This window comes from Oncorhynchus kisutch, linkage group LG23 (assembly GCF_002021735.2).
Source record: "Oncorhynchus kisutch isolate 150728-3 linkage group LG23, Okis_V2, whole genome shotgun sequence".
Taxonomy (NCBI): Eukaryota; Metazoa; Chordata; class Actinopteri; order Salmoniformes; family Salmonidae; genus Oncorhynchus; species Oncorhynchus kisutch.
The window spans coordinates 37115709-37142390 of NC_034196.2; the positions used below are offsets into that span (position 1 = coordinate 37115709).

Genomic DNA, 26682 nt, shown 5'->3' on the forward strand with positions numbered 1-26682 from the left:
AATGGACGACCCTGCACTCTCTCTGGGGAGTGGGACAGACGGACAGAGAGAGAGAGCCAGAGAAACAGCAAGAGGAAAAAGTGATAGGGCCCTCCCTGAGGTGAGGCGAGCTAGCCTACTCACCAGAGCTAGCCAAACAAACAGGTAAATAACTACTGTGACCTTCCAATTTGAGAGAATAGAAAGAGGACCCGGTCATATAGGTGATCTGCAAATTCCATATTGGGCTAATCCTATTAGCAAAACAGCTAGCAGTCCATGCGTATGGACAAAAAGATGGCTTTGCTAAGTTTCACCCCCATGAAGTCCAGAAACAAGGTTCAGATTTTGGATTAGGGTGCTGGTTAGAAAGCTACAAAGCAGTATCCATCTGACTCTGATGTAAAACTCAAACAAATGCATGGGTTTCAATTATTGCTGTTTCTAGAGTACATTGTGTGACTGGGCCACCAAGAATCAACATGAAGAGGATATTTATTTATTTTTTATTTCACCTTTATCTAACCAGGTAGACCAGTTGAGAACAAGTTCTCATTTACAACTGCGACCTGGCCAAGAAAAAGCAAAGCAGTGCGACAAAAACAACAACATAGTTACACAAACAAACGTACAGTCAATAAAACAATAGAAAAATATAAAAAATCTATGAACATTGTGTGCAAATGTAGAAGAGTAGGGAGGTAAGATAATAGGCCATAGAGGAAAAATAATTACAATTTAGCATTAATATTGGAGTGATAGATGTGCAGATGATGATGTACAAGTAGAGATAATGGGGTGCAAAACAGCAAGTAGATAAATAACAATAAGGTAGTTTGGGTGTGCTATTTACAGATGGGCTGTGTACAGGTACAGTGATCCGTAAGCTGCTCTGAGAGCTGATGCTTAAAGTTAGAGAGGGAGATATGTCTCCAGCTTCAGTGATTTTTGCAATTCGCTCCAGTCATTGGCAGCAGAGAACTGGAAGGAAAGGCGGCCAAAGAAAGTGTTGGCTTTGGGGATAACCAGTGAGATATACCTGCTGGAGCGCGTGCTACAGGTGGGTGCTGCTATAGTGACCAGTGAGCTGAGATAAGGCGGAGCTTTACCTAGCAAAGACTTGTAGATGACCTGGAGCCAGTGGGTTTGGCGAAGGTAACTGAGCTAAACGACTACCGTAGCACTCACTTCCGTCATCATGAAGTGCTTTGAGAGACTAGTCAAGGACCATATCTCCTCCACCCTACCTGACACCCTAGACCCACTCCAATTTGCTTACCGCCCATATAGGTCCACAGACGATGCAATCTCAACCACACTGCACACTGCCCTAACCCATCTGGACAAGAGGAATACCTATGTGAGAATGCTGTTCATCGACTACAGCTCGGCATTCAACACCATAGTACCCTCCAAGCTCGTCATCAAGCTCGAGAGCCTGGGTCTCGACCCTGCCCTGTGCAACTGGGTACTGGGCTTCCTAACGGGCCGCCCCCAGGTGGTGAGGGTAGGCAACAACATCTCCACACCACTGATCCTCAAAACTGGGGCCCCACAAGGGTGCGTTCTGAGCCCTCTCCTGTACTCCCTGTTCACCCACGACTGCATGGCCACGCACGCCTCCAACTCAATCATCAAGTTTGCGGATGACACTACAGTGGTAGGCTTGATTACCAACAACGACGAGACGGCCTACAGGGAGGAGGTGAGGGCCCTCGGAGTGTGGTGTCAGGAAAATAACCTCACACTCAACGTCAACAAAACTAAGGAGATGATTGTGGACTTCAGGAAACAGCAGAGGGAACACCCCCCTATCCACATCGATGGAACAGTAGTGGAGAGGGTAGCAAGTTTTAAGTTCCTCGGCATACACATCACAGACAAACTGAATTGGTCCACTCACACAGACAGCATCGTGAAGAAGGCGCAGCAGCGCCTCTTCAACCTCAGGAGGCTGAAGAAATTCGGCTTGTCACCAAAAGCACTCACAAACTTCTACAGATGCACAATCGAGAGCATCCTGGCGGGCTGCATCACCGCCTGGTACGGCAACTGCTCCGCCCACAACCGTAAGGCTCTCCAGAGGGTAGTGAGGTCTGCACAACGCATCACCGGGGGCAAACTACCAACCCTCCAGGACACCTACACCACCCGATGTTACAGGAAGGCCATAAAGATCATCAAGGACATCAACCACCCGAGCCACTGCCTGTTCACCCCGCTATCATCCAGAAGGCGAGGTCAGTACAGGTGCATCAAAGCTGGGACTGAGAGACTGAAAAACAGCTTCTATCTCAAGGCCATCAGACTGTTAAACAGCCACCACTAACATTGAGTGGCTGCTGCCAACACACTGACACTGACACTGACTCAACTCCAGCCACTTTAATAATGGGAATTGATGGGAAATGATGTAAATATATCACTAGCCACTTTAAACAATGCTACCTTATACAATGTTACTTACCCTACATTATTCATCTCATATGCATACGTACATACTGTACTCTATATCATCGACTGCATCCTTATGTAATACATGTATCACTAGCCACTTTAACTATGCCACTTTGTTTACATACTCATCTCATATGTATATACTGTACTCGATACCATCTACTGTATCTTGCCTATGCTGCTCTGTACCATCACTCATTCATATATCCTTATGTACATATTCTTTATCCCCTTACACTGTGTATAAGACAGTAGTTTTGGAATTGTTAGTTAGATTACTTGTTGGTTATTACTGCATTGTCGGAACTAGAAGCACAAGCATTTCGCTACACTCGAATTAACATCTGCTAACCATGTGTATGTGACAAATAAAATTTGATTTGATTTGATTTGAATATGTAGCGAAGGCCAGCCAACGAGAACATACAGGTCTCAGTGATGGGTAGTGTATGGGGCTTTGGTGACAAAACGGATGGCACTGTGATAGACTGCATCCACTTTACTGAGTAGTGTTGGAGGCTATTTTGTAAATGACATCGCCAAAGTCAAGGATCAGGAGGATAGTCAGTCTTGCGAGGGTATATTTGGCAGCATAAGCGAAGGAGGCTTTGTTGCGAAATAGGAAGCCTATTCTAGATTTAATTTTGCAATGGAGATGCTTAATGTGAGTCTGAAAGGAGAGTTCACAGTCTAACCAGACACCTAGGTATTTGTAGTTGTCCACGTATTCTAAGTCAGAACCGTCCAGAGTAGTGATGCTAGTCGGGCGGGAGGGTGTGGGCAGCAATCGGTTGAAGAGCATGCATTTAGTTTTACTAGCATTATGATTTTTCAACGCCGATACCGATACCGATTATTGGAGGACCAAAAAAGGCCAATAACGATTAATCGGCAAATTTGTATATATATTGGTAATAATGACATGACAATGACAATTACAACAATAATGAATGAACACTTTAATTTTAACTTAATATCATTTTTAAAAAAACATCTATTTAGTCTCAAATAAATAATGAAACATGTTCAATTTGGTTTAAATAATGCCAAAACACAGTGTTGGAGAAGAAAGTAAAAGTGCAATATGTGCCATGTAAAAAAGCTAACGTTTAAGTTCCTTGCTCAGAGAACATATGAAAGCTGGTGGTTCCTTTTAACATGAGTCTTCAATATTCCCAGTTAAGAAGTTTTAGGTTGTAGTTATTATAGGAATTATAGGACTATTTCTCTCTATACCATTTGTATTTCATATACCATTGACTTCTTATAGGCACTATAGTATTATTGCCAGCCTAATCTTGGGAGTTGATAGGCTTGAAGTCATAAACAGCGCTGTTCTTCAAGCATTGCGAAGAGCTGCTGGCAAACGCAGGAAAGTGCTGTTTGAATGAATGCTTACAAGCCTGCTGCTGACTACCACCGCTCAGTCAGACTGCTCTGTCAAATATCAAATCATAGACTTAATTCTAATATAATAAACACACAGAAACACAAGCCTTTGGTCGGGGCGGCAGGTAGCCTAGTGGTTAGAGCGTTGGACTAATAACCGAAAGGTTGCAAGATTGAATCCCCAAGCCGACAAGGTAAAATCTGCTGTTCTGCCCCTGAACAAGGCAGTTAACCCACTGTTCCTAGGCCGTCATTGAAATAAGAATTTGTTCTTAATTGACTTGCCTAGTTAAATAAAGGTCAAATAAAAAAATACAAATTAATATGGTCAAATCCAAATCATTTTGAAAACAAAACGTTTATTCTTTCAGTGAAATAAGGAACCGTTCCGTATTTTATCGAATGGGTGGCATCCATAAGACTAAATATTGCTGTTACATTGCACAACCTTCAATGTTATGTCATAATTATGTAAAATTCTGGCAAATTAATTACTGTCTTTGATAGGAAGAAATGGTCTTCACACAGAAATGGTCTTCACACAGAACGCAAGAGAAGTGACACAATTTCCCTAGTTAATATTGCCTGCTAACATTAATTTATTTAAACTAAATATGCAGGTTTAAAAAAATGTACTTGTGTATTGATTTTAATAAAGGCATTGATGTTTATGGTTAGGTACATTGGTGCAACGACAGTGATTCTTTCGCGAATGCGCTTGTTAAATCATCACCTGTTTGGCGAAGTAGGCTGTGATTCGATGATAAATTAACGGGCACCGCATTGATTATTTGCAACGCAGGACAAGCTAGTTAAACTAGTAATATCATCAACCATGTGTAGTTAACTAGTGATTATGTTAAGACTGATTGTTTTTAATAAGATAAGTTTAATGCTAGCTAGCAACTTACCTTGGCTCCTTGCTGCACTCGCATATCAGGTGGTCAGCCTGCCATGCAGTCTCCTTGTGGAGTGCAATGTAATCCAAAAGTGCCGATTACCGATTGTTATGAAAACTTGAAATCGGGATCGAATTAATCAGCTGATAATGCTGATTAATCGGTTGACCTCTAATTTAAAAGCAGTTGGAGGCCACAGAAGGAGTGTTTAATTGCATTGAGGCCCGTTTGGATGTTTGTTAACACAGCGTCCAAAGATGGGCCAGATGTATACAGAATGGTGTCGTCTGCGTAGAGGTGGATCAGAGAATCACCAGCAGCAAGAGCGACATCATTGATATATACAGAGAAAAGAGCTGGCCCGAGAATTGAACCCTGTGGCACCCTTAGAGGACCGGACAACAGCCCCCCCCGATTTGACAAACTGAACTCTTTCTGAGAAGTAGTTGGTGAATCAGGCGAGACAGTCATTTGAGAAACCAAGGCTATTGAGTTTGCCGATAAGAATATAGTGATTGACAGAGTTGAAAGTCTTGACCAGGTCGATGAAGTGGCCTTCCTAAGCCAGGATTCAGACACGGCTAGGACATCCGGGTTGGTGGAGTGTGCTAAAGCAGTGAATAAAACAAACTTAGGGAGGAGGCTTCTGATGTTAACATGCATGAAAACAAGGCTTTTACGGTTACAGAAGTCAACAAATGAGAGCACCTGGTGAATGGAAGTGGTGTTGGGGGCTGCAGGGCCTGGGTTAACCTTTACATCATCAGAGGAACAGAGATGGAGTAGGATAAGGGTACGGCTAAAGGCTATAACAATTGGTTGTCTAGTGCGTTCGGAACAGAGAGTAAAATGAGCAGATTTCTGGGCGTGGAAGAATAGATTCAAGGCATAATGTACAGATAAGGGTATGGTAGGATGTGAGTACAGTGGAGGTAAACCTAGGCATTGAGTGACGATGAGAGAGGTTTTGTCTCTAGAGGCACCAGTTAAGCCAGGTGAAGTCACCGCATGTGTGGGGGGTGGAACAAAAGGGCTATCTAAGGCATATTGAGCAGGGCTGGAGGCTCTACAGTGAAATAAGACAATAATCACTAACCAAAGTAGCAATATATGAGTCAGGGAGCCGATTCAGTAGTCGCTACTACGGTAGGCGAGCTGGAGACACGGCGATTCAGACAGCTAGCGGGCCGGGGCTAGCAGATGGGCCTCCGGCGACGTCGCAACGGAAGAGCCTGTTGAAACCACCCCGGACGATTAGGTCGGCAGACCAGTCGTGATGGATTGGCGGGGCTACGTGTCGGCAGTAAAGGGTCCAGGCCAATTGGCAAAAGAGGTATTGTAGCCCAAGAACTGTCTGGTGGACCTCTTTGGCTAGCCGGGAGATGGGCTTAGCTCGAGGCTAGCTCAACCCTAACTGGTGCTTGCTTCGGGACAGAGACGTTAGCCAGGAGTAGCCACTCAGATTGCAGCTAGCTAGCTGCGATAATCCGGTGTAAAGGTTCAGAGCTTGCGGTAGGAATCCAGAGATGTGGTAGAGAAAAAGCAGTCCGATATGCTCTGGGTTGATATGGCGCTGTGCAGACTGGCAGGTATTGACCGAGTGAAGGCTTGTTGTTGTCCGAGTTAACAGTGAAGACCGCTAGCAGTGGCTAACTGACTACTAGCTAGTTAGCTGGCTAGCTTCTGATGGGGGTTCCGGTTCCAAAGTATAAAAATAGCACAGTCCATATATTGGACCAACTTTTAGAATGTTGAATATTGTTCTAATTTCAGACATTCAGTTACATAGCATTGTTAGAATATTCCTCATGTCATGTTAATGGGGAGCTAACATGGCTGCCATAGAATGTTGAAGTGTCATGTAAATACATCATAAAGCAGAAACCTAAATTTCCCTACTCTCTAAATACACTGACCAAAAATATAAACGCATGTAAAGTGTTAATCCCATGATTCATGAACTGAAATAAAAGATCAGAGAAATGTTCCATATGCACAAAATGCTTATTTCTCTAAAATGTTATGCACTAATTTGTTTAAATCCCTGTAAGTGAGCATTTCTACTTTGCCAAGATAATCCATCCACCTGACAGGTGTGTCATATCAAGAAGCTGATTAAACAGCATGATCATTACACAGGTGCACCTTGTGCTGGGGACAATAAAAGGCCACTAAAATGTGCAGTTTTGTCACAGAACACAATGTCACAGATGTCTCAAGTTTTGAAGGGAGCGTGCAATTGGCATGCTGACCGCAGGAATGTCCACCAGAGCGGTTGCCAGAGAATTTAATGTTAATTTCTCTACCAAACGTCATTTAGAGAATTTGGCAGTGCGTCCAACCGGCATCACAACCACAGACCACGTGTATGGCGTCGTGTGGGCGAGCGGTTTGCTGATGTCAAAGTTGTGAACAGAGTGCCCCATGGTGGCAGTGGGGTTATGGTATGGGCAGGCATCAGCTACGGACAATGAACCCAATTAAATTTTATTGATGGCAATTTAAATGCACAGAGATACCGTGACAAAATCCTAAGGCCCATTGTCGTGCCATTCTACCGCCGCCATCACCTCATGTATCAGCATGATAATGCACGGCCCTATGTCGCAAGGATCTGTACACAATTCCTGGAAGCTGAAAATGTACTTCTTCTTCCATGGCCTGCATACTCACCAGACATGTTACCCATTGAGCATGTTTGGGATGCTCTGAATCGATGTGTACGACAGGGTGTTCCAGTTCTCGACAATATCCAGCAACTTCATTAAAAAGGAGCGGGACAACATTTCACAAGCCACAATCAACAGCCTGATCAACTCTATGCGAAGTAGATGTGTCGCGCAGCATGAAGCAAGTGGTGGTCAGACGAGATACTGGCTGGTTCTCTGATCCATGCCCCTACCATTTATTTAAGGTATCTGTGACCAACAGATGCATATCTGTATTCCCAGTCATGTCAAATCCATAGATTAGGGCCTAAAGAAATTATTTCAATTGACTGATGTTCTTAAATGAACTGTAACTCAGTAAAATCTTTTAAATTGTTGCATGTTGCGTTTGTATTTTTGTTCTGTGTACATGCCTCTAGTCTGACTACTCTATGTGCATCCTGCGTTTGAGACTGGTTAGATTAGCTGTGGACATTGACAGGAGGAAGAGAGAGAGAGAGAGAGAGCGAGAGAGAGAGAGACAGAAACAGAGAGAGAGAGAGAGAGAGAGAGAGAGAGAGACAGAGAGGGAGAGACAGAGAGGGAGAGACAGAGAGGGAGAGACAGAGAGGGAGAAGGGAGGAGAGAGAGAAAGGGATAAGAAGGGGGGATGAAAAGAGAAAGATAAAAATAGAACTGCAGATATCAATCAAGTGAAAAAGAAAGAGAGAAATAGCTCTGAGACTGAAAGAGAGCAACGGATTCTCACATTACCGTAATTATTTTTTGTCAACATTCATATTTTATCCACCTTCAAAAATATGAATAATGGAGTCAAAATAGTCCCTAGTTTTTGAACAACACATATACCCCTTACTGATCCAGGTACTTCTTCCAGCATACACAGAGACAGAAATCAGTAGAGAGGGGAAGGGGTGGCCTCTGGACCACAAAGGAATTACTAGTCAGAGACAAAACATTAAGATTGGAGTGGTCGGATTTCAAAGCACCCGAGTGATGGGATATCCGGGAACGTTTTCCGGCCTTTACCCAAAGTGGTGGTGGCTTGGCTCTCTAACCGGTGGAGATACTACAGCTGCTGCTCCATCGGAGTGACATGCGTGCATAAACACACCCACACAGATAAAACTAGATACACATAAATACACACTCCCTTACTCTTTCTAACACACACAGGGGCATGTGCAAACACGCACGCACGCACACACACACACACACAAAATCAGGCCCTATTCTCAGGTCACACACACACAAAATCAGGCCCTATTCTCAGGTCACACACACACAAAATCAGGCCCTATTCTCAGGTCACACACACACAAAATCAGGCCCTATTCTCAGGTCACACACACACAAAATCAGGCCCTATTCTCAGGTCACACACACACAAAATCAGGCCCTATTCTCAGGTCACACACACACACAAAATCAGGCCCTATTCTCAGGTCACACACACACACAAAATCAGGCCCTATTCTCAGGTCACACACACACAAAATCAGGCCCTATTCTCAGGTCACACACACACAAAATCAGGCCCTATTCTCAGGTCACACACACACAAAATCAGACCCTATTCTCAGGTCACACACACACACAAAATCAGGCCCTATTCTCAGGTCACACACACACACAAAATCAGGCCCTATTCTCAGGTCACACACACACAAAATCAGGCCCTATTCTCAGGTCACACACACACAAAATCAGGCCCTATTCTCAGGTCACACACACAAAATCAGGCCCTATTCTCAGGTCACACACACACAAAATCAGGCCCTATTCTCAGGTCACACACACACAATCAGGCCCTATTCTCAGGTCACACACACACAAAATCAGGCCCTATTCTCAGGTCACACACACACAAAATCAGGCCCTATTCTCAGGTCACACACACACAAAATCAGGCCCTATTCTCAGGTCACACACACACAATCAGGCCCTATTCTCAGGTCACACACACAAAATCAGGCCCTATTCTCAGGTCACACACACAAAATCAGGCCCTATTCTCAGGTCACACACACACAAAATCAGGCCCTATTCTCAGGTCACACACACAAAATCAGGCCCTATTCTCAGGTCACACACACAAAATCAGGCCCTATTCTCAGGTCACACACACAAAATCAGGCCCTATTCTCAGGTCACACACACAAAATCAGGCCCTATTCTCAGGTCACACACACACAAAATCAGGCCCTATTCTCAGGTCACACACACAAAGCTCAAGTTCTATAATAGTTATGGCCAAATAATGTATCAGTACTATCCATCTAGATGTAATGTACAGTCATGGCCATAAGTTTTGAGAATGACGCAAAAATTAATTTTCTCAAAGTCTGCTGCCTCAGTTTGTATGATGGCAATTTGCATATACTCCAGGATTTTAGTGATCAGATGAATTACAATTAATTGCAAAGTTCCTCTTTGCCATGCAAATGAACTGAATCCCCCAAAAACATTTCCACTGCATTTCAGCCCGGCCATTCTCTCGTTAACACAGGTGTGAGTGTTGACGAGGACAAGGCTGGAGATCACTGTCATGCTGATTGAGTTAGAATAACAGACTGGAAGCTTCAAAAGGAGGGTGATGCATTGGAATTATTGTTCTTCCTCTATCAACCATGGTTACCTGGAAGGAATCACGTGCCGTCATCATTGCTTTGCACAAAAAGGGCTTCACAGGCAAGGATATTGCTGCCAGTAAGACTGCACCTAAATCAACCATTTATCGGATCATCAAGACCTTCAAGGAGAGCGGTTCAATTGTTGTGAAGCAGGCTTCAGGGCGCCCAAGAAAGCCCAGCAAGCGCCAAGAACCGTCTCCTAAAGTTGATTCAGCTGCGGGATCGGGGCACCACCAGTACAGAGCTTGCTCAGGAATGGCAGCAGGCAGGTGTGAGTGCATCTGCACGCACAGTGAGGCAAAGACTTTTGGAGGATGACCTGGTGTCAAGGACAGCAAAGAAGCCACTTCTCTCCAGGAAAAACATCAGGGACAGACTGATATTCTGCAAAAGGTACAGGGATTGGACTGCTGAGGACTGGGGTAAAGTCATTTTCTCTGATGAATCCCCTTTCCGATTGTTTGGGCCATCCGAAAAAGCTTGTCCGGAGAAGACAATGTGAGGGCTACCATCAGTCCTGTGTCATGCCAACAGTAAAGCATCCTGAGAACATTCATGTGTGGGGTTGCTTCTCAGCCAAGGGAGTGGGCTCACTCACAATTTTGCCTAAGAACACAGTCATGAATAAAGAATGGTACCAACACATCCTCCGAGAGCAACTTCTCCCAACCATCCAGGAACAGTTTGGTGACGAACAATGCCTTTTCCAGCATGATGGAACACCTTGCCATAAGGCAAAAGTGATTACTAAGTGGCTCGAGGAACAAAACATTAATATTTTGAGTCCATGGCCAGGAAACTCCCCAGACCTTAATCCCATTGAGAACTTGTGGTCAATCCTCAAGAGGTGGGTGGACAAACAAAAACCCACAAACTCTGACAAACCCCAAGCATTGATTATGCAAGAATGGGCTGCCATCAGTGTGGATGTGGCCCAGAATTTAATAGACAGCATGCCAGGGCCGATTGTAGAGGTCTTGAAAAAGAAGGGTCAACACTGCAAATATTGACTCTTTGCATCAACTTCATGTAATTGTCTATAAAAGCCTTTGACACTTATGAAATGCTTGTAATTATACTTCAGTATTCCATAGTAACATCTGACAAAAATATCTAAAGACACTGAAGCAGCAAACTTTGTGGAAATTAATATTTGTGTCATTCTCAAAACTTTTGGCCACGACTGTATATGAAATGTATCAAATGACTTTATGTTGCTATATAACTACTGTAAAATGTGTGTAGAATGGACATGTAACAACAAAAGAAAAATATGTAAAAACAACGTTTATTTTTGTCCTCCGAAGAGGGGGGGGTGGTGGATGAGCCCCCCCAAAATTATAATAATAACTAAAACACACACACCGATAAAACTAGCACACACAGGAGTATGTGCAAACACACTAACAATCAGGCCACATCCTCAGGTCTTGAAGTGTTGTTTCTTCCCTCAAGGCTCACCACCCCCCACCAAGACCCAGGATCACTTCCCTCTAGACTCACCACCCCCCACCAAGATCCAGAGTCACTTCCCTCTAGGCTCACCACCCCCCACCAAGACACAGGCCAAATGGCCGTCCGCGAATCATGTGCTATTTACTTAACTAGGCAAGTCAGTTAAGAACAAATTCTTATTTACAATGACGGCCTACACCGGCCAACGCTGGGCCAATTGTGTGCTGCCCTATGGGACTCCCAATCACGTCTGGTTGTGATACAGCCTGGATTCTAACCAGGGTGTCTGTAGTGACACCTCTAGCACTAAGATGCAGTGCCTTAGACCACTGCGCCACTCGGGAGCCCATTGGTGGTCAACAGAGGATGACTTGGTAGAATGTAGGGTGATCTTGCATTCAGTATGCGTTTGAGAGAATGTTTGAGATAGAGAGTGAGTGAGTGTGTGTGTATGAACAGAGAACACGGCCTGACTTCTGCCCACAGAGAATGTGAAAAGCCACTGGTGAAGGTACAGTCACGACTCAGATTTAAGAGTCCATTGGACCCTCTGTAATGCTTGTCCTGTCCTGTCCGAACCTGTTCTGTTCTGTCCATTCCTACCTATCCTGTCCTAACCAGTCCTGTCCTAATTTTTCTTATTCTAACATGTTCTGTCCTGTTCTGTCCTAACATGTCCCATCCTAACATGCCCTGTCCTAATCTGTCCTGTTCTGTCCTGTCATAACCTGCTCTGTTCTGTCCAAACCTGTCCTGTCCTGTAGCTCCACTTTTGCCAAGGCCACTTAGCTGTCTCTCTCCCTTTGCTTTTTCTCTGATATGATACAGAATATCCAACTATAGAATAGTCACAACTGACTTAAAAACAACATGTATAATGCAGTATGATGCATCCCTCCCCCCAGAACACACAATTCTCTGTTCTATTAATTGCTCCTGTAAGTCGCTGGATAAGAGAGTTTGCTAAATGATTCAAATGTAAAAATCCAAGTTCAATGGTGCCGACACTGTACCTTGTGGTACGCCGATATAGGAAACTCTCTCTCTCAAACACACACAGACACACACACAAAGGGGTCTCACCTGAGGATGCAGTAGCAGCTGTGGGCCCCCGAGGAGAGGCGGCAGAAGCCAAAGCGCTGCTTGCTCTCGATGTCCGTCAGAACAAAGGTGAAGTTCTGGCCCACTTGGCTCACCGACAGGCTGCATCGCACAGAGAGGATGGGAAGCAACCAATCAATCAAATGTATCCATAAAGCAGTTTTTACATCAAAAGTCCTTTTCAACAGTAATCTGGCCTAGAAAGAAGGAGAGGTAGAGAGAGAGAAGGAATTTGAGCAGGAGGAGAGAAAGAAAGAGGCATTTTCATACATGGCTTCTCGTTTTACACAAAGTCGTGCCCTTTAAAGTGCTTTCTGTATAAAGGTGACGTTATTATTGCTAGTGTTATCATCATTATCAGTATTAGCATCGTAGGTAGAGTACCTAGGGGCAACGGTCCATTTAGGAGGGTTGCTGGCTGAAGGCGTCCAGATAGTAAGTTAGGTTTGCTCCTAGCAGAACTCGGCTAGGTGAAGTGAATGTCTGTGCCTTGCATACTCCCTTAAAAATGAGGTTGAATAACTAGAAAGAAGTGGCAATATTACTGTTGGTCTTCCTTGAGACGTCGTACGCACCAACAGAGTGCATTCGGAAAGTATTCAGACCCCTTGACTTTTTTCCCATTTTATTACGTTACAGCCTTCTTCTAAAATTGATTTAATATTTTTTCCCTCGTCAATCTACACACAATACCCCATAACGACAAAGCGAAAAGAGGTTTTTAGACATTTTAACTCATTTATAAAAAATGTAAAACAGAATAAATAAGTATTCAGACCATTTGCCACACTTAAGTGAAGAATCCCTAACGTTGACCGACAAATCACTGACGAAGAGCGTTGATTTCGGCTACCAAAAATGTGTGCTCTAACAGACAAAACAAACCCTGCCGAACACAAAAACGTTACAAAATTTTGTCGTAATACAGTTGGGTCCGAAATTATTGACACCCTTAATAAATATAAGGGGCGGCAGGGTAGCCTAGTGGTTAGAGAGTTGGACTAGTTACCGAAAGGTTGCAAGTTCAAATCCCCGAGCTGACAAGGTACAAATCTGTCGTTCTGCCCCTGAACAGGCAGTTGACCCACTGTTCCTAGGCAGTCATTGAAAATAAGAATTTGTTCTTAACTGACTTGCCTAGTTAAATAAAGATAAAATAAATTTTAAAAATAAGCAATATTGACTGTATAAAGTAAATTATTAAAATACTAAGATATATTATATGCTCAAAAAACTGGGAAATTATATTATTTTATCCTACTCTACTCGAAATGTAGAGATGTCAAAATGATTGACAACCATAAAGACTCTTATAAATTAAGTAGTAAAAAGTTGTATTTGGTCACAAACTTCTAGCACGCAATGACTACATCAAGCTTATGGAGGCATTTGCAGTTCGTTTCGGTTGTGTTTCACATTATTTTGTGCCCAATAGAAATGAATGACAAATAATGTATTATGTCATTTTGGAGTCACTTTTATTGTAAACACATATATTAATGTGGATTCTACCACGATTATGGATAATCCTGAATGCATGGTGAATGATGATGAAAGTTAGAGGGTCAAAGATCATACCCCCAAGACATGCTAACCTCCCCTGTTATTAGTAATGGTGAAGGTTAGCATGTCCTGGGGGTATGATCTTTGACCCTCTGTAACTTTCTCACTCATCATTATTCACGATTCATTCAGGATTATCCAGATCACTTATTGGGCACAAAATAATCTGAAACACAACCAAAACAAACTCCAAACGCATCCAAGTTTGTAGTCACAAGCTTGATTTGATGTAGTCATTGTGTGCTAGGAATATGGGACCAAATACTACACTTTTGACTACTTTATTTATTAAGTATCTTTAGGGGTGTCAAAATTTTTGCCCCCCAACTTTTTGAGAAAAAAACGCATTACAAAACCTATTTCTCTGAGCAATTGTATTAGTATAAAAAAAATTACATTTCCCAAATGTTCTTTTGCATACATATAGCTCAGTATTTAAATGATTTACTTCATACATTCATTATTACACATCTTTATCAAGGGTGTCAATCATTTTGTGAGCCACTGTATATGCGCAAACTGTTTTCCACTGGGAAGCATACGGTAAGCTTGACTGTGTGCTCCACCCTATAGTAGTGAATGGCTGTGTGGATGTGTGGGTGGGTGGCTGTGTGGATGGGTAGGTGGATATGTGGGTGTGTGGGTGGCTGTGTGGGTGGCTGTGTGGATATGTGGGTGTGTGGATGGGTTGGTGGCTGTGTGGGCGGATATGTGGGTGGGTGTGTGGATGTGTGGGTGGCTGTGTGGATGTGTGGATGGGTGTGTGGATGGGTGGGTGGCTGTGTGGATGTATGAGATGCTTGTTCTAGGTCCCAAGAAACAAAGAGATCTTCTGTTGAATCTGACAATTAATCTTAATGGTTGTACAGTTGTCTCAAATAAAACTGTGAAGGACCTCGGCGTTACTCTGGACCCTGATCTCTCTTTTGAAGAACATATCAAGACCATTTCAAGGACAGCTTTTTTCCATCTACGTAACATTGCAAATATCAGAAACTTTCTGTCCAAAAATGATGCAGAAAAATTAATCCATGCTTTTGTCACTTCTAGGTTAGACTACTGCAATGCTCTACTTTCCGGCTACCCGGATAAAGCACTAAATAAACTTCAGTTAGTGCTCAATACGGCTGCTAGAATCCTGACTAGAACCAAAAAATTTGATCATATTACTCCAGTGCTAGCCTCCGTAGCTACACTGGCTTCCTGTCAAAGCAAGGGCTGATTTCAAGGTTTTACTGCTAACCTACAAAGCATTACATGGGCTTGCTCCTACCTATCTCTCTGATTTGGTCCTGCCGTACATACCTACACGTACGCTACGGTCACAAGACGCAGGCCTCCTAATTGTCCCTAGAATTTCTAAGCAAACAGCTGGAGGCAGGGCTTTCTCCTATAGAGCTCCATTTTTATGGAATGGTCTGCCTACCCATGTCAGAGACGCAAACTCGGTCTCAACCTTTAAGTCTTTACTGAAGACTCATCTCTTCAGTGGGTCATATGATTGAGTGTAGTCTGGCCCAGGAGTGGGAAGGTGAACGGAAAGGCTCTGGAGCAACGAACCACCCTTGCTGTCTCTGCCTGGCCGGTTCCCCTCTTTCCACTGCGATTCTCTGCCTCTAACCCTATTACAGGGGCTGAGTCACTGGCTTACTGGGGCTCTCTCATGCCGTCCCTGGAAGGGGTGCGTCACCTGAGTGGGTTGATTCACTGATGTGGGTTGTGCCATGGCAGAGATCTTTGTGGGCTATACTCAGCCTTGTCTCAGGATTGTATGTTGGTGGTTGAAGATATCCCTCTAGTGGTGTGGGGGCTGTGCTTGGCAAAGTGGGTGGGGTTATATCCTTCCTGTTTGGCCCTGTCTGGGGGTGTCCTCGGATGGGGCCACAGTGTCTCCTGACCCCTCCTGTCTCAGCCTCCAGTATTTATGCTGCAGTAGTTTATGTGTCGGGGGGCTGGGGTCAGTTTGTTATATCTGGAGTACTTCTCCTGTCCTATTCGGTGTCCTGTGTGAATCTAAGGGTGCGTTCTCTAATTCCCTCCTTCTCTCTTTCTTTCTCTCTCTCGGAGGACCTGAGCCCTAGGACCATGCCCCAGGACTACCTGACATGATGACTCCTTGCTGTCCCCAGTCCACCTGACCGTGCTGCTGGTCCAGTTTCAACTGTTCTGCCCTGCATTGCTTCCTGTTTGGGGTTTTAGGCTGGGTTTCTGTACAGCACTTTGAGATATAATCTGATGTACGAAGGGCTATATAAATACATTTGATTTGATTTGATGTGTGGGTGGGTGGCTGTGTGGCTGTGTGGGTGGCTGTGTGGAGATGTGGGTGGCTGTGTGGATGTGTGGGTGGCTGTGTGGATGTGTGGGTGGCTGTGTGGATATGTGGGTGAGTGTGTGGATGTGTGGGTGGCTGTGTGGATGTGTGTGTGGATGGGTGGGTGGCTGTGTGGATGTGTGGGTGGCTGTGTGGGTGGCTGTGTGGATGTGTGGGTGGCTGTGTGGATATGTGTGTGGATGTGTGGGTGGCTGTGTGGATGTGTGGGTGGATGTGTGGGTGGCTATATGGATGTGTGGGTGGGTGTGTGGGTGGGTGTGTGGATGTAGCCGGGGTGACAAGAATGCCCTGAGTCAGCGTGTCACATGGCTAACTATAGAAGCCTAGCGGGCAGCCTCTCTCTCTCTCTCTCGTGTGACAAGAGGTCGGAATAATGGGCTGTGTGTGCGTGTGCGTGTGTGTGTGTGCATGTGTTTGTGTGGAGATGATAGTGAAGCTACTTCTGACCCATGGATTTCTCAACATGAGCAAGTAGAGCCAGTGTCAAGAGAAAGAGACGGACGCGGGAGGAAATGTCAAACAGCTTCACACACACACACACAGTTTTCCTCCCACTCGCTGCCTCCCTGCCTTCTCCTCCAATGTATGTGTCACTCCTGTTGATATTGACTGGGGTGACTGCAGTCACCATGCGTGTGATTCCTCATCTCTCCTGTAGATGGCGATAGCACTCAGGGACTACACTAGCACCAGAGTAGTGTTCTCTCTCTAATGATGCAGGTTGTAGCATATTGTGTGGAATCTGTGTAAGAGGTGAGAACATTCAGTTTCCAAGTAACCAAACCACCTCTCTTGTTGTAGGTGTGATAACTGTCAAGCTAAGGAATAGGACAAGCTAGTGTGTAGCTGTGGAGTTAAAGCTGCAATATGTTACTTTTTGGGTGACCCAACCAAATTCAACTAGTTATAGATTTCATTCTTATTGAAAGCAAGTCTAAGAAGTGGTAGATAAGTTCTACGTGCGCTTTTCTATGCGACCCGGTCTTGAGTTTTGTTTTTGCATCTTTTACTTTGGGTTTTGTACACCAGCTTCAAACTGTTGAAAATACAATATTTTGTGGTTATTCAAAATATATTTCACAGTGGTTCAGATGGTACAATGATTCTCTACACTATACTTGATATTTCGGCACATAAAACAGAAATGAGGCAAACTCTTAGAATTTTAGCAACCAGGAAATGGTGGAGCGATTTCTGCATAGTGCACCTTTAAGTCTCATACTGCATGTGTTGTCAGTCTGAGATACAAACTAACTATAGTATCATTTAGTATTAGTTTACTGAGACAAATTCTAAAATTTACTTTTGTACTTGGGGGGGGGGGGGGGGGGGGGGGGGGGGGAGTATTTGATAGGCCATAATAACATAGTTAAAAGTAGCTCCCTCTCAACCAAGTGGGGGACAGGAGAGAGCTCGGGCCTAGCCACCAGCTGGGTTTGGTAAATCACACTCTGAAGAGACACATTACTTCCCTAGAGGGGTGGTGTGTGTGTGTGTGTTATGGGGGTCTAGGACCTTAAACTCTCCAAAAAGCTTCCGGAGAACACGGCTGCCGGCTGTGCGGCATTACAAACGATGAGAGGGGAGGGAGTGTGTGTGTGTGTTATAACAAACGTACCTGTCCACACTGAAGGGGAAGCAGAACTTGGGGACTGTCTGAAGAGTTTCCTGTTGGGGGAGAGAGAGAGAGAGAGAGAGAGAACAGAGAGAGAGAACAGAGAGAGAGAAGAGAGAGAGAGAAGAGAGAGAGAGAGAACATTTATACATCTAAAGGAGCCTATAAATCTAAGTATTAACTGCGCCACACCATATAACAGTGCATGGCCTGGAGAAATCAGAGACAGATGAGGGCAGAGGGCAGAGAAGGAGGTGAAGGAAAATATCTATTAAGGTGTAAAGGGGGACAAAGAAAGGAGGGAGAGAAGGAAAGATGGAGGAAATAGAGGACAGAGAGAAGGAGAGATAGAGGAAGTAGAGGACAGAGAGAAGGAGAGATAGAGGAAGTAGAGGACAGAGAGAAGGAGAGATAGAGGAAGTAGAGGACAGTGAGAAGGAGAGATAGAGGAAGTAGAGGACAGTGAGAAGGAGAGATAGAGGAAGTAGAGGACAGAGAGGAGGAGAGATAGAGGAAGTAGAGGACAGAGAGAAGGAGAGATAGAGGAAGTAGAGGACAGAGAGAGAGGAAGTAGAGGAGAGAGAGAAGGAGAGATAGAGGAAGTAGAGGACAGAGAGAAGGAGAGATAGAGGAAGTAGAGGACAGTGAGAAGGAGAGAGAGGAAGTAGAGGACAGTGAGAAGGAGAGATAGAGGAAGTAGAGGACAGAGAGGAGGAGAGATAGAGGAAGTAGAGGACAGAGAGGAGGAGAGATAGAGGAAGTAGAGGACAGTGTGAAGGAGAGATAGAGGAAGTAGAGGACACAGAGGAGGAGAGATAGAGGAAGTAGAGGACAGAGAGAAGGAGAGATAGAGGAAGTAGAGGACAGAGAGAAGGAGAGATAGAGGAAGTAGAGGACAGTGAGAAGGAGAGATAGAGGAAGTAGAGGACACAGAGGAGGAGAGATAGAGGAAGTAGAGGACAGTGTGAAGGAGAGATAGAGGAAGTAGAGGACAGAGAGAGAGGAAGTAGAGGAGAGAGAGAAGGAGAGATAGAGGAAGTAGAGGACAGAGAGAAGGAGAGATAGAGGAAGTAGAGGACAGTGAGAAGGAGAGATAGAGGAAGTAGAGGACAGTGAGAAGGAGAGATAGAGGAAGTAGAGGACAGTGAGAAGGAGAGATAGAGGAAGTAGAGGACAGAGAGGAGGAGAGATAGAGGAAGTAGAGGACAGAGAGGAGGAGAGATAGAGGAAGTAGAGGACAGTGAGAAGGAGAGATAGAGGAAGTAGAGGACAGAGAGAAGGAGAGATAGAGGAAGTAGAGGACAGTGAGAAGGAGAGATAGAGGAAGTAGAGGACAGTGAGAAGGAGAGATAGAGGAAGTAGAGGACAGAGAGGAGGAGAGATAGAGGAAGTAGAGGACAGAGAGGAGGAGAGATAGAGGAAGTAGAGGACAGAGAGAAGGAGAGATAGAGGAAGTAGAGGACAGAGAGAAAGAGAGATAGAGGAAGTAGAGGAGAGAGAGACATTGACAGGGGGAGCGGGTCAATCAAAGACAATTGTACCAGCAAGGATTTAAAAAAAATGGAAGAGTGGGAAAAAGAAAAGAACACAATGGCAACAAATGAAGCCGGCGGTGGTGTGGTGGGAGTTTGGTTGAGGAGGTGGGTAGGGTAGGGAGGGGTGTGTGTGTGTCTGAGCAGTGTTAACAGGGCCCTGGGGGGGGGGGCTGCCCCAACATATGGGCAACAGTGAAAGGGGAGCGAGCGGCAGGATCCAAGGGGACCAGCGGGAAACGGGTAGAGGGGGGTGGGTGGGGGATACTAGGGAGGCCAGGGGAATCACAGATCAGCATGGGGCAAGAGGTGAGGGGGAGAGGGGATAGAAGGCTGGCAGGCAGGGGCTTTGCCTGGCCACCTCTCTCTCTCTCAGCTGTGTCCCTCCAACACGGGGAGTCGGGGACCCCTGGATTAGGGCCCTGGGACTAAGGGGTAACTAACAAAGACAGACAGAGGGGGAGGGAGAGAGATGTGAGAGGAAGAGAAAGAAGGAATAGCGAGCGTACAGAGCAAAAAAAGGAATAAGAGAGAGAGAAATAGTGGTGGAGTGAGAGAGAGCTATATGATAGAGCAAGAAATGAGTACAACGAGAGAGAGGTGCAGGGAGAGGGAGAGAGAGAGAGAGAGAGAGAGAGAGAGAGGGGGGAAGAGAGATGGGAAGAAAGCAAGAAACTGGAGAGAAAGAGAGAGAATGAGTAACACAGGGGCCCAGGAGAGCTCAGACTAGCAACTAGGCCGGACAACAACAGAGCAGGCTGGGGCCTGGGTTTTTGGTAGACAGAGGAGAGAGTCATACCCAGCCAGGGTGCTCTCTGACAGTGCTCATTTTGGCAGCTATTTTAGGTTTAGTTTAAGTCTTAGTTTTAACATGTCTTTTAGTCTTAGTTACATTTTAGCCATTTCATCCTTCTTTAGTTTTAGTTATTCAGTCAACTAAAACTCTGGAGAATTGTTGTCTAGATTTAGTCACCGTCCTTTTAGTCACATAATACTGAGTGCATTTTTTCTATTAAATAATGAATATTTAGGCTACCTCTAACTTCCATCATGTGCACATTCAGATAGCCTTGTCCAACTAGGCCTACTATCGCCTGGTATACCTTAGCTGGCAACATTGCGGCAGATTGTAACCAATGCCAACCGTAAATAAGCATATAGGCTATAAAGCATTAGCTACAGATTAAACAATTTACAGCTCAGATTTTCTCCACATCATAACCCTCAAGGGGGTAAATAACAGAGGTTTCCTTGAAAACAGGATAATTTGAGCTTTACAAAAATGCCTGAAGTATTACTGTACTCATAATAGTCAACATTTCTCAAAGGAAAAAAGTGTGGAGCGAGAGCAGCAACAGATGAATAACAGTTCACACTGGAAAATAGAGTTTCTGATGTGATCAAAAATAAATAGCCTACATGAAAGTAAGAGAGAGAGTAAACATTGTTTCTAGTTGAGGTTATTTAGAGGTCCAGTGTCCTGCCTTCGCATCAGATTGACGAGTGACTGAAGTGACCTCCTGGAAGCTGTGTGGGAGAGCTGAGAGAAAAGCACAATCAGACCGTGCAACTGAAAGATGTCCATTCTGCCAATGAGAGGATTGCATTAAATATTCTGCATGCATGCTTCTGATTGGACAACATGGATAAAAATGTTCACGTGAAATAACTGTCCATAGTCTCATGTGAAATTCTCACCTCGTCACATTTTCGTTGACTAAAATATAAAGTAATTTGTAAGATAGTTTTTTCCCAGGGCATGTCGTCGGGTTATCGTCATAGTTTTAGCATGGAAAAATAGGTTGTTGATGAGTATTATTCGTCATAGTTATTGTTGACGAAATTACCACTGCTCCCTGGTGGGCTACCACAGCCGTGTTGAAGCCCTGGTGGAACCAGATGGAGGGACAAACAAGAGTGCCAGGCAGCAGAGAGCTTCAAGCCTGTAGTCCCCCAAGACCTCCACCCCCGGGTGGACAACCAATTACTGACTCAGCTCACTGGTCGCCATGGCAGCAGATGAGGGTGAGTCGGTGGCACCTGGTGGGTGAGGCCTTGGCTCCCATGATGCTTTGGGGCCACCATGGGACGCGGTGGGCAGGTGGTGGTTCAGGTGTGGTGAAAAACAAGTGAAAGGTGAGAGGAGCGAGGTGTGATACAATAAAAAAGACTGGAGTTCACATTGGTACGGCTGGCTACCGGGTTAAGCGAGCAGTGTGTCAAGATGCAGTGCAGCTTGGCATGGTCTTGTTTCGGAGGACACACAGCTCTCGACCTTCGCCTCTCCCGAGTCCGTAGGGGAGTTGCAGCGATGAGACAAGACTGTAACTACCAATTGGATATCACCAAATTGGGGAGAAAAAAGGGGTAAAAAGTAGAAAAAATAATAATAATTCAAGAGAGGGAGGGAGGGAGGCACTGATGTAACTATGTCACCATGACAACAGCACACATATAGCATGCACATTCACACACATGCATTAAACACACACACATCTGTTATGAAACTGAGGAAGTTAAATAATAACACACAATTTTTTGTCAGTGAAACTGACTTCCAACTCTTATTCACTAGACCTCTCTACTAGTATTAGCCAAGCCATAAACTGTTGATCCCTCTCAAAAGATTAGGCCAAACGACTTGACACAAACCGCAAATAGTCTACAGGCTAGCTGAGAAGACAGCTTTGAGACAGTTTATAAGGTTTTGAATCAAGTGTTTTCCCTTGGCTTGGATTCCCTGCTCTGAAAGCAGGTTGACGTTTATTGTCATGAGTCGTGTCCTGGAGGCAGAACTAAGCGTTTTCCTCTTAGATAGGCCAGCTGCAAAGTCAAAATTGGCTCAATTGTAAAAATTGGTCTTAATTTAAGGTTAGGGTTAGGCATTAGGGTTAGCAGTGTGGTTAAATGTTAGAGTTAAGGTTAGATTTAAAAATCAGATTTCATGACATTGTGACTGTGCCAGCTAGTGACCACTGCAGAGCTGCCTCCAAAATAAGATTTGTGACAAGAAACGCTGACCTGCGGTCTGAAAGGGCAAAGCTAGTCTGATGGTTACTGACTCACTCCGATGACTAACGTGGGCTTATGAAGCTGGCCGGTTCCATTTAGCAACAAACAGTTCCAGTCAGGGCCTGAGTCACCCAAGACTGAACACACACACACCTCAGGAAATATGTGACTGAACCCACACACACCTGAGGAAATATGTGACTGAACCCACACACACCTGAGGAAATATGAGACTGAACACACACACACCTGAGGAAATATGAGACTGAACACACACACACACCTGAGGAAATATGAGACTGAACACACACACACCTGAGGAAATATGAGACTGAACACACACACACCTGAGGAAATATGAGACTGAACCCACACACCCCTCAGGAAACATGAGACTAAACCCACACACCCCTCAGGAAATATAAGACTAAACCCACACACCCCTCAGGAAATATAAGACTGAACCCACACACCCCTCAGGAAATATAAGACTGAACCCACACATCCCTCAGGAAATATGAGACTGAACCCACACACACCTGAGGAAATATGAGACTGAACACACACACACCTGAGGAAATATGAGACTGAACCCACACACCCCTCAGGAAACATGAGACTAAACCCACACACCCCTCAGGAAATATAAGACTGAACCCACACACCCCTCAGGAAATATAAGACTGAACCCACACACCTCTCAGGAAATATAAGACTGAACCCACACATCCCTCAGGAAATATGAGACTGAACCCACACATCCCTCAGGAAACATGAGACTAAACCCACACACCCCTCAGGAAACATGAGACTGAACCCACACACCCCTCAGGAAATATGAGACTGAACCCACACACCCCTCAGGAAATATAAGACTGAACCCACACATCCCTCAGGAAATATGAGACTGAACCCACACACCCCTCAGGAAACATGAGACTAAACCCACACACCCCTCAGGAAATATAAGACTGAACCCACACACCCCTCAGGAAATATAAGACTGAACCCACACACCCCTCAGGAAATATAAGACTGAACCCACACATCCCTCAGGAAATATGAGACTGAACCCACACACCCCTCAGGAAATATAAGACTGAACCCACACATCCCTCAGGAAACATGAGACTAAACCCACACACCCCTCAGGAAATATGAGACTGAACCCACACACCCCTCAGGAAATATAAGACTGAACCCACACATCCCTCAGGAAATATGAGACTGAACCCACACACCCCTCAGGAAACATGAGACTAAACCCACACACCCCTCAGGAAATATAAGACTGAACCCACACACCCCTCAGGAAATATAAGACTGAACCCACACACCCCTCAGGAAATATAAGACTGAACCCACACATCCCTCAGGAAATATGAGACTGAACCCACACACCCCTCAGGAAATATAAGACTGAACCCACACACCCCTCAGGAAATATAAGACTGAACCCACACATCCCTCAGGAAATATGAGACTGAACCCACACACCCCTCAGGAAATATAAGACTGAACCCACACATCCCTCAGGAAATATAAGACTGAACCCACACACCCCTCAGGAAACATGAGACTAAACCTACACACCCCTCAGGAAATATAAGACTGAACCCACACACCCCTCAGGAAATATGAGACTGAACCCACACACCCCTCAGGAAATACAAATCATAGGGTTGCCAGATTCTGAAAATTCTCAAAGATTTCATGTATAATTCCACCTACCATCATTAGAAAAATCTCTCAAAATGCTAAATTCGGGGAGATTATGGTTCAGGTCAAACCTAGAAGGTTGGCGTTGGCAATCCTACAGCCTAGGCTGTAAACAATCACAGAATGATGAACCATTCACTCAGGGCCTTTCAGGATAGCAAGGCAAGATAGGCTATTAGCCTAAGTGGTGGTAGGCTAAATATTAAGATCATTCTTTCAAATCTGGAATTGAATTATAATTACATTTCTTTAACATTGTGCACAAATTCTGTGACCTCAAGACTATCTAACGACAAATTCATCATGTTCTATTCTCATCTTCATTTCAATTGATTTAGGCTCTTCTGAATCCCTTTCATTTCCCCAAGCCTGGCTTATACAAGACTCCCAACAGAAACACAATACAGGAATCTGAAAACTCCAGGGGCTTTACCCTGTCAATACCATTCCCAACACCTGGGGCTTTACCCTGTCAACATCATTCCCAACTCCGGGGGCATTACCCTGTCAATACCATTCCCAACTCCAGGGGCTTTACCCTGTCAATACCATTCCCAACTCCAGGGGCTTTACCCTGTCAATACCATTCCCAACTCCAGGGGCTTTACCCTGTCAATACCATTCCCAACTCCAGGGGCTTTACCCTGTCAATACCATTCCCAACTCCGGGGGCTTTACCCTGTCAATACCATTCCCAACTCCGGGGGCTTTACCCTGTCAATACCATTCCCAACTCCGGGGGCTTTACCCTGTCAATACCATTCCCAACTCCGGGGGCTTTACCCTGTCAATACCATTCCCAACTCCGGGGGCTTTACCCTGTCAATACCATTCCCAACTCCGGGGGCTTTACCCTGTCAATACCATTCCCAACACCTGGGGCTTTACCCTGTCAATACCATTCCCAACTCCAGGGGCTTTACCCTGTCAATACCATTCCCAACACCAGGGGCTTTACCCTGTCAATACCATTGCCAACTCCGGGGGCTTTACCCTGTCAATACCATTCCCAACACCGGGGGCTTTACCCTGTCAATACCATTCCCAACACCAGGGGCTTTACCCTGTCAATACCATTGCCAACTCCGGGGGCTTTACCCTGTCAATACCATTCCCAACACCGGGGGCTTTACCCTGTCAATACCATTCCCAACACCAGGGGCTTTACCCTGTCAATACCATTCCCAACATCAGGGGTTTTACCCTGTCAATACCATTCCCAACACCAGGGGCTTTACCCTGTCAATACCATTCCCAACATCAGGGGCTTTGCCCTGTCAATACCATTCCCAACATCAGGGGTTTTACCCTGTCAATACCATTCCCAACATCAGGGGCTTTACCCTGTCAATACCATTCCCAACACCAGGGGCTTTACCCTGTCAATACCATTCCCAACATCAGGGGTTTTACCCTGTCAATACCATTCCCAACACCAGGGGCTTTACCCTGTCAATACCATTCCCAACACCAGGGGCTTTGCCCTGTCAATACCATTCCCAACACCAGGGGTTTTACCCTGTCAATACCATTCCCAACACCAGGGGCTTTGCCCTGTCAATACCATTCCCAACACCTGGGGCTTTACCCTGTCAATACCATTCCCAACTCCGGGGGCATTACCCTGTCAATACCATTCCCAACACCAGGGGCTTTGCCCTGTCAATACCATTCCCAACTCCGGGGACTTTGCCCTGTCAATACCATTCCCAACTCCGGGGACTTTACCCTGTCAATACCATTCCCAACTCCGGGGGCTTTACCCTGTCAATACCATTCCCAACTCCAGGGGCTTTACCCTGTCAATACCATCCCCAACTCCAGGGGCTTTACCCTGTCAATACCATTCCCAACTCCAGGGGCTTTACCCTGTCAATACCATTCCCAACTCCAGGGGCTTTACCCTGTCAATACCATTCCCAACACCAGGGGCATTGCCCTGTCAATACCATTTCTAATGAATCATTGTAATAATGATTCAACAGCTGAGAGCTATGGGGGGAAGAAGGAGGGGTGTGCACCTGCACCATCTCCACCCCTCTACTTCAGATCCGCCTGTCATTCCACTCCTCCTATCTACTGGGATGGGGAGGCGCCGATCACTCGTTCTCACCAGAGAATGGGGTTTAGTTATTTCATTTCCCATAAAACTAATTGCATTTAAAGAAATATGTCAAAATAGAATTGATCTTACTATAAGTCTAAGTCTTCTAAGGATTGGTCTTAGTGCAGTTCCCCTGTACATGACAAACACCTGCCTATGGCAGGAAATGTTGTTTTTGTTGTTGACATTTGAAACGGATAAATGATGTGTTTATTTGTGA

The 26682-nt window shown here is 45.1% G+C and overlaps 1 protein-coding gene across 5 annotated transcripts in view; it reads right to left on the reverse strand.

Annotated features, from left to right (window-relative positions):
* Positions 1-26682, reverse strand: part of dennd1a (DENN/MADD domain containing 1A) — a 158167-nt gene that overhangs the window by 75181 nt on the left and 56304 nt on the right. For all 5 annotated transcript variants that reach the window (XM_031802207.1, XM_031802210.1, XM_031802206.1 and 2 more), the window contains exons 4-5: positions 18099-18148; positions 12565-12684 (exon numbers count right to left, since the gene is read on the reverse strand). In XM_031802207.1, the coding sequence (XP_031658067.1) occupies positions 12565-12684; positions 18099-18148 (170 nt within the window). The remainder of the gene's footprint in view (positions 1-12564; positions 12685-18098; positions 18149-26682) is intronic.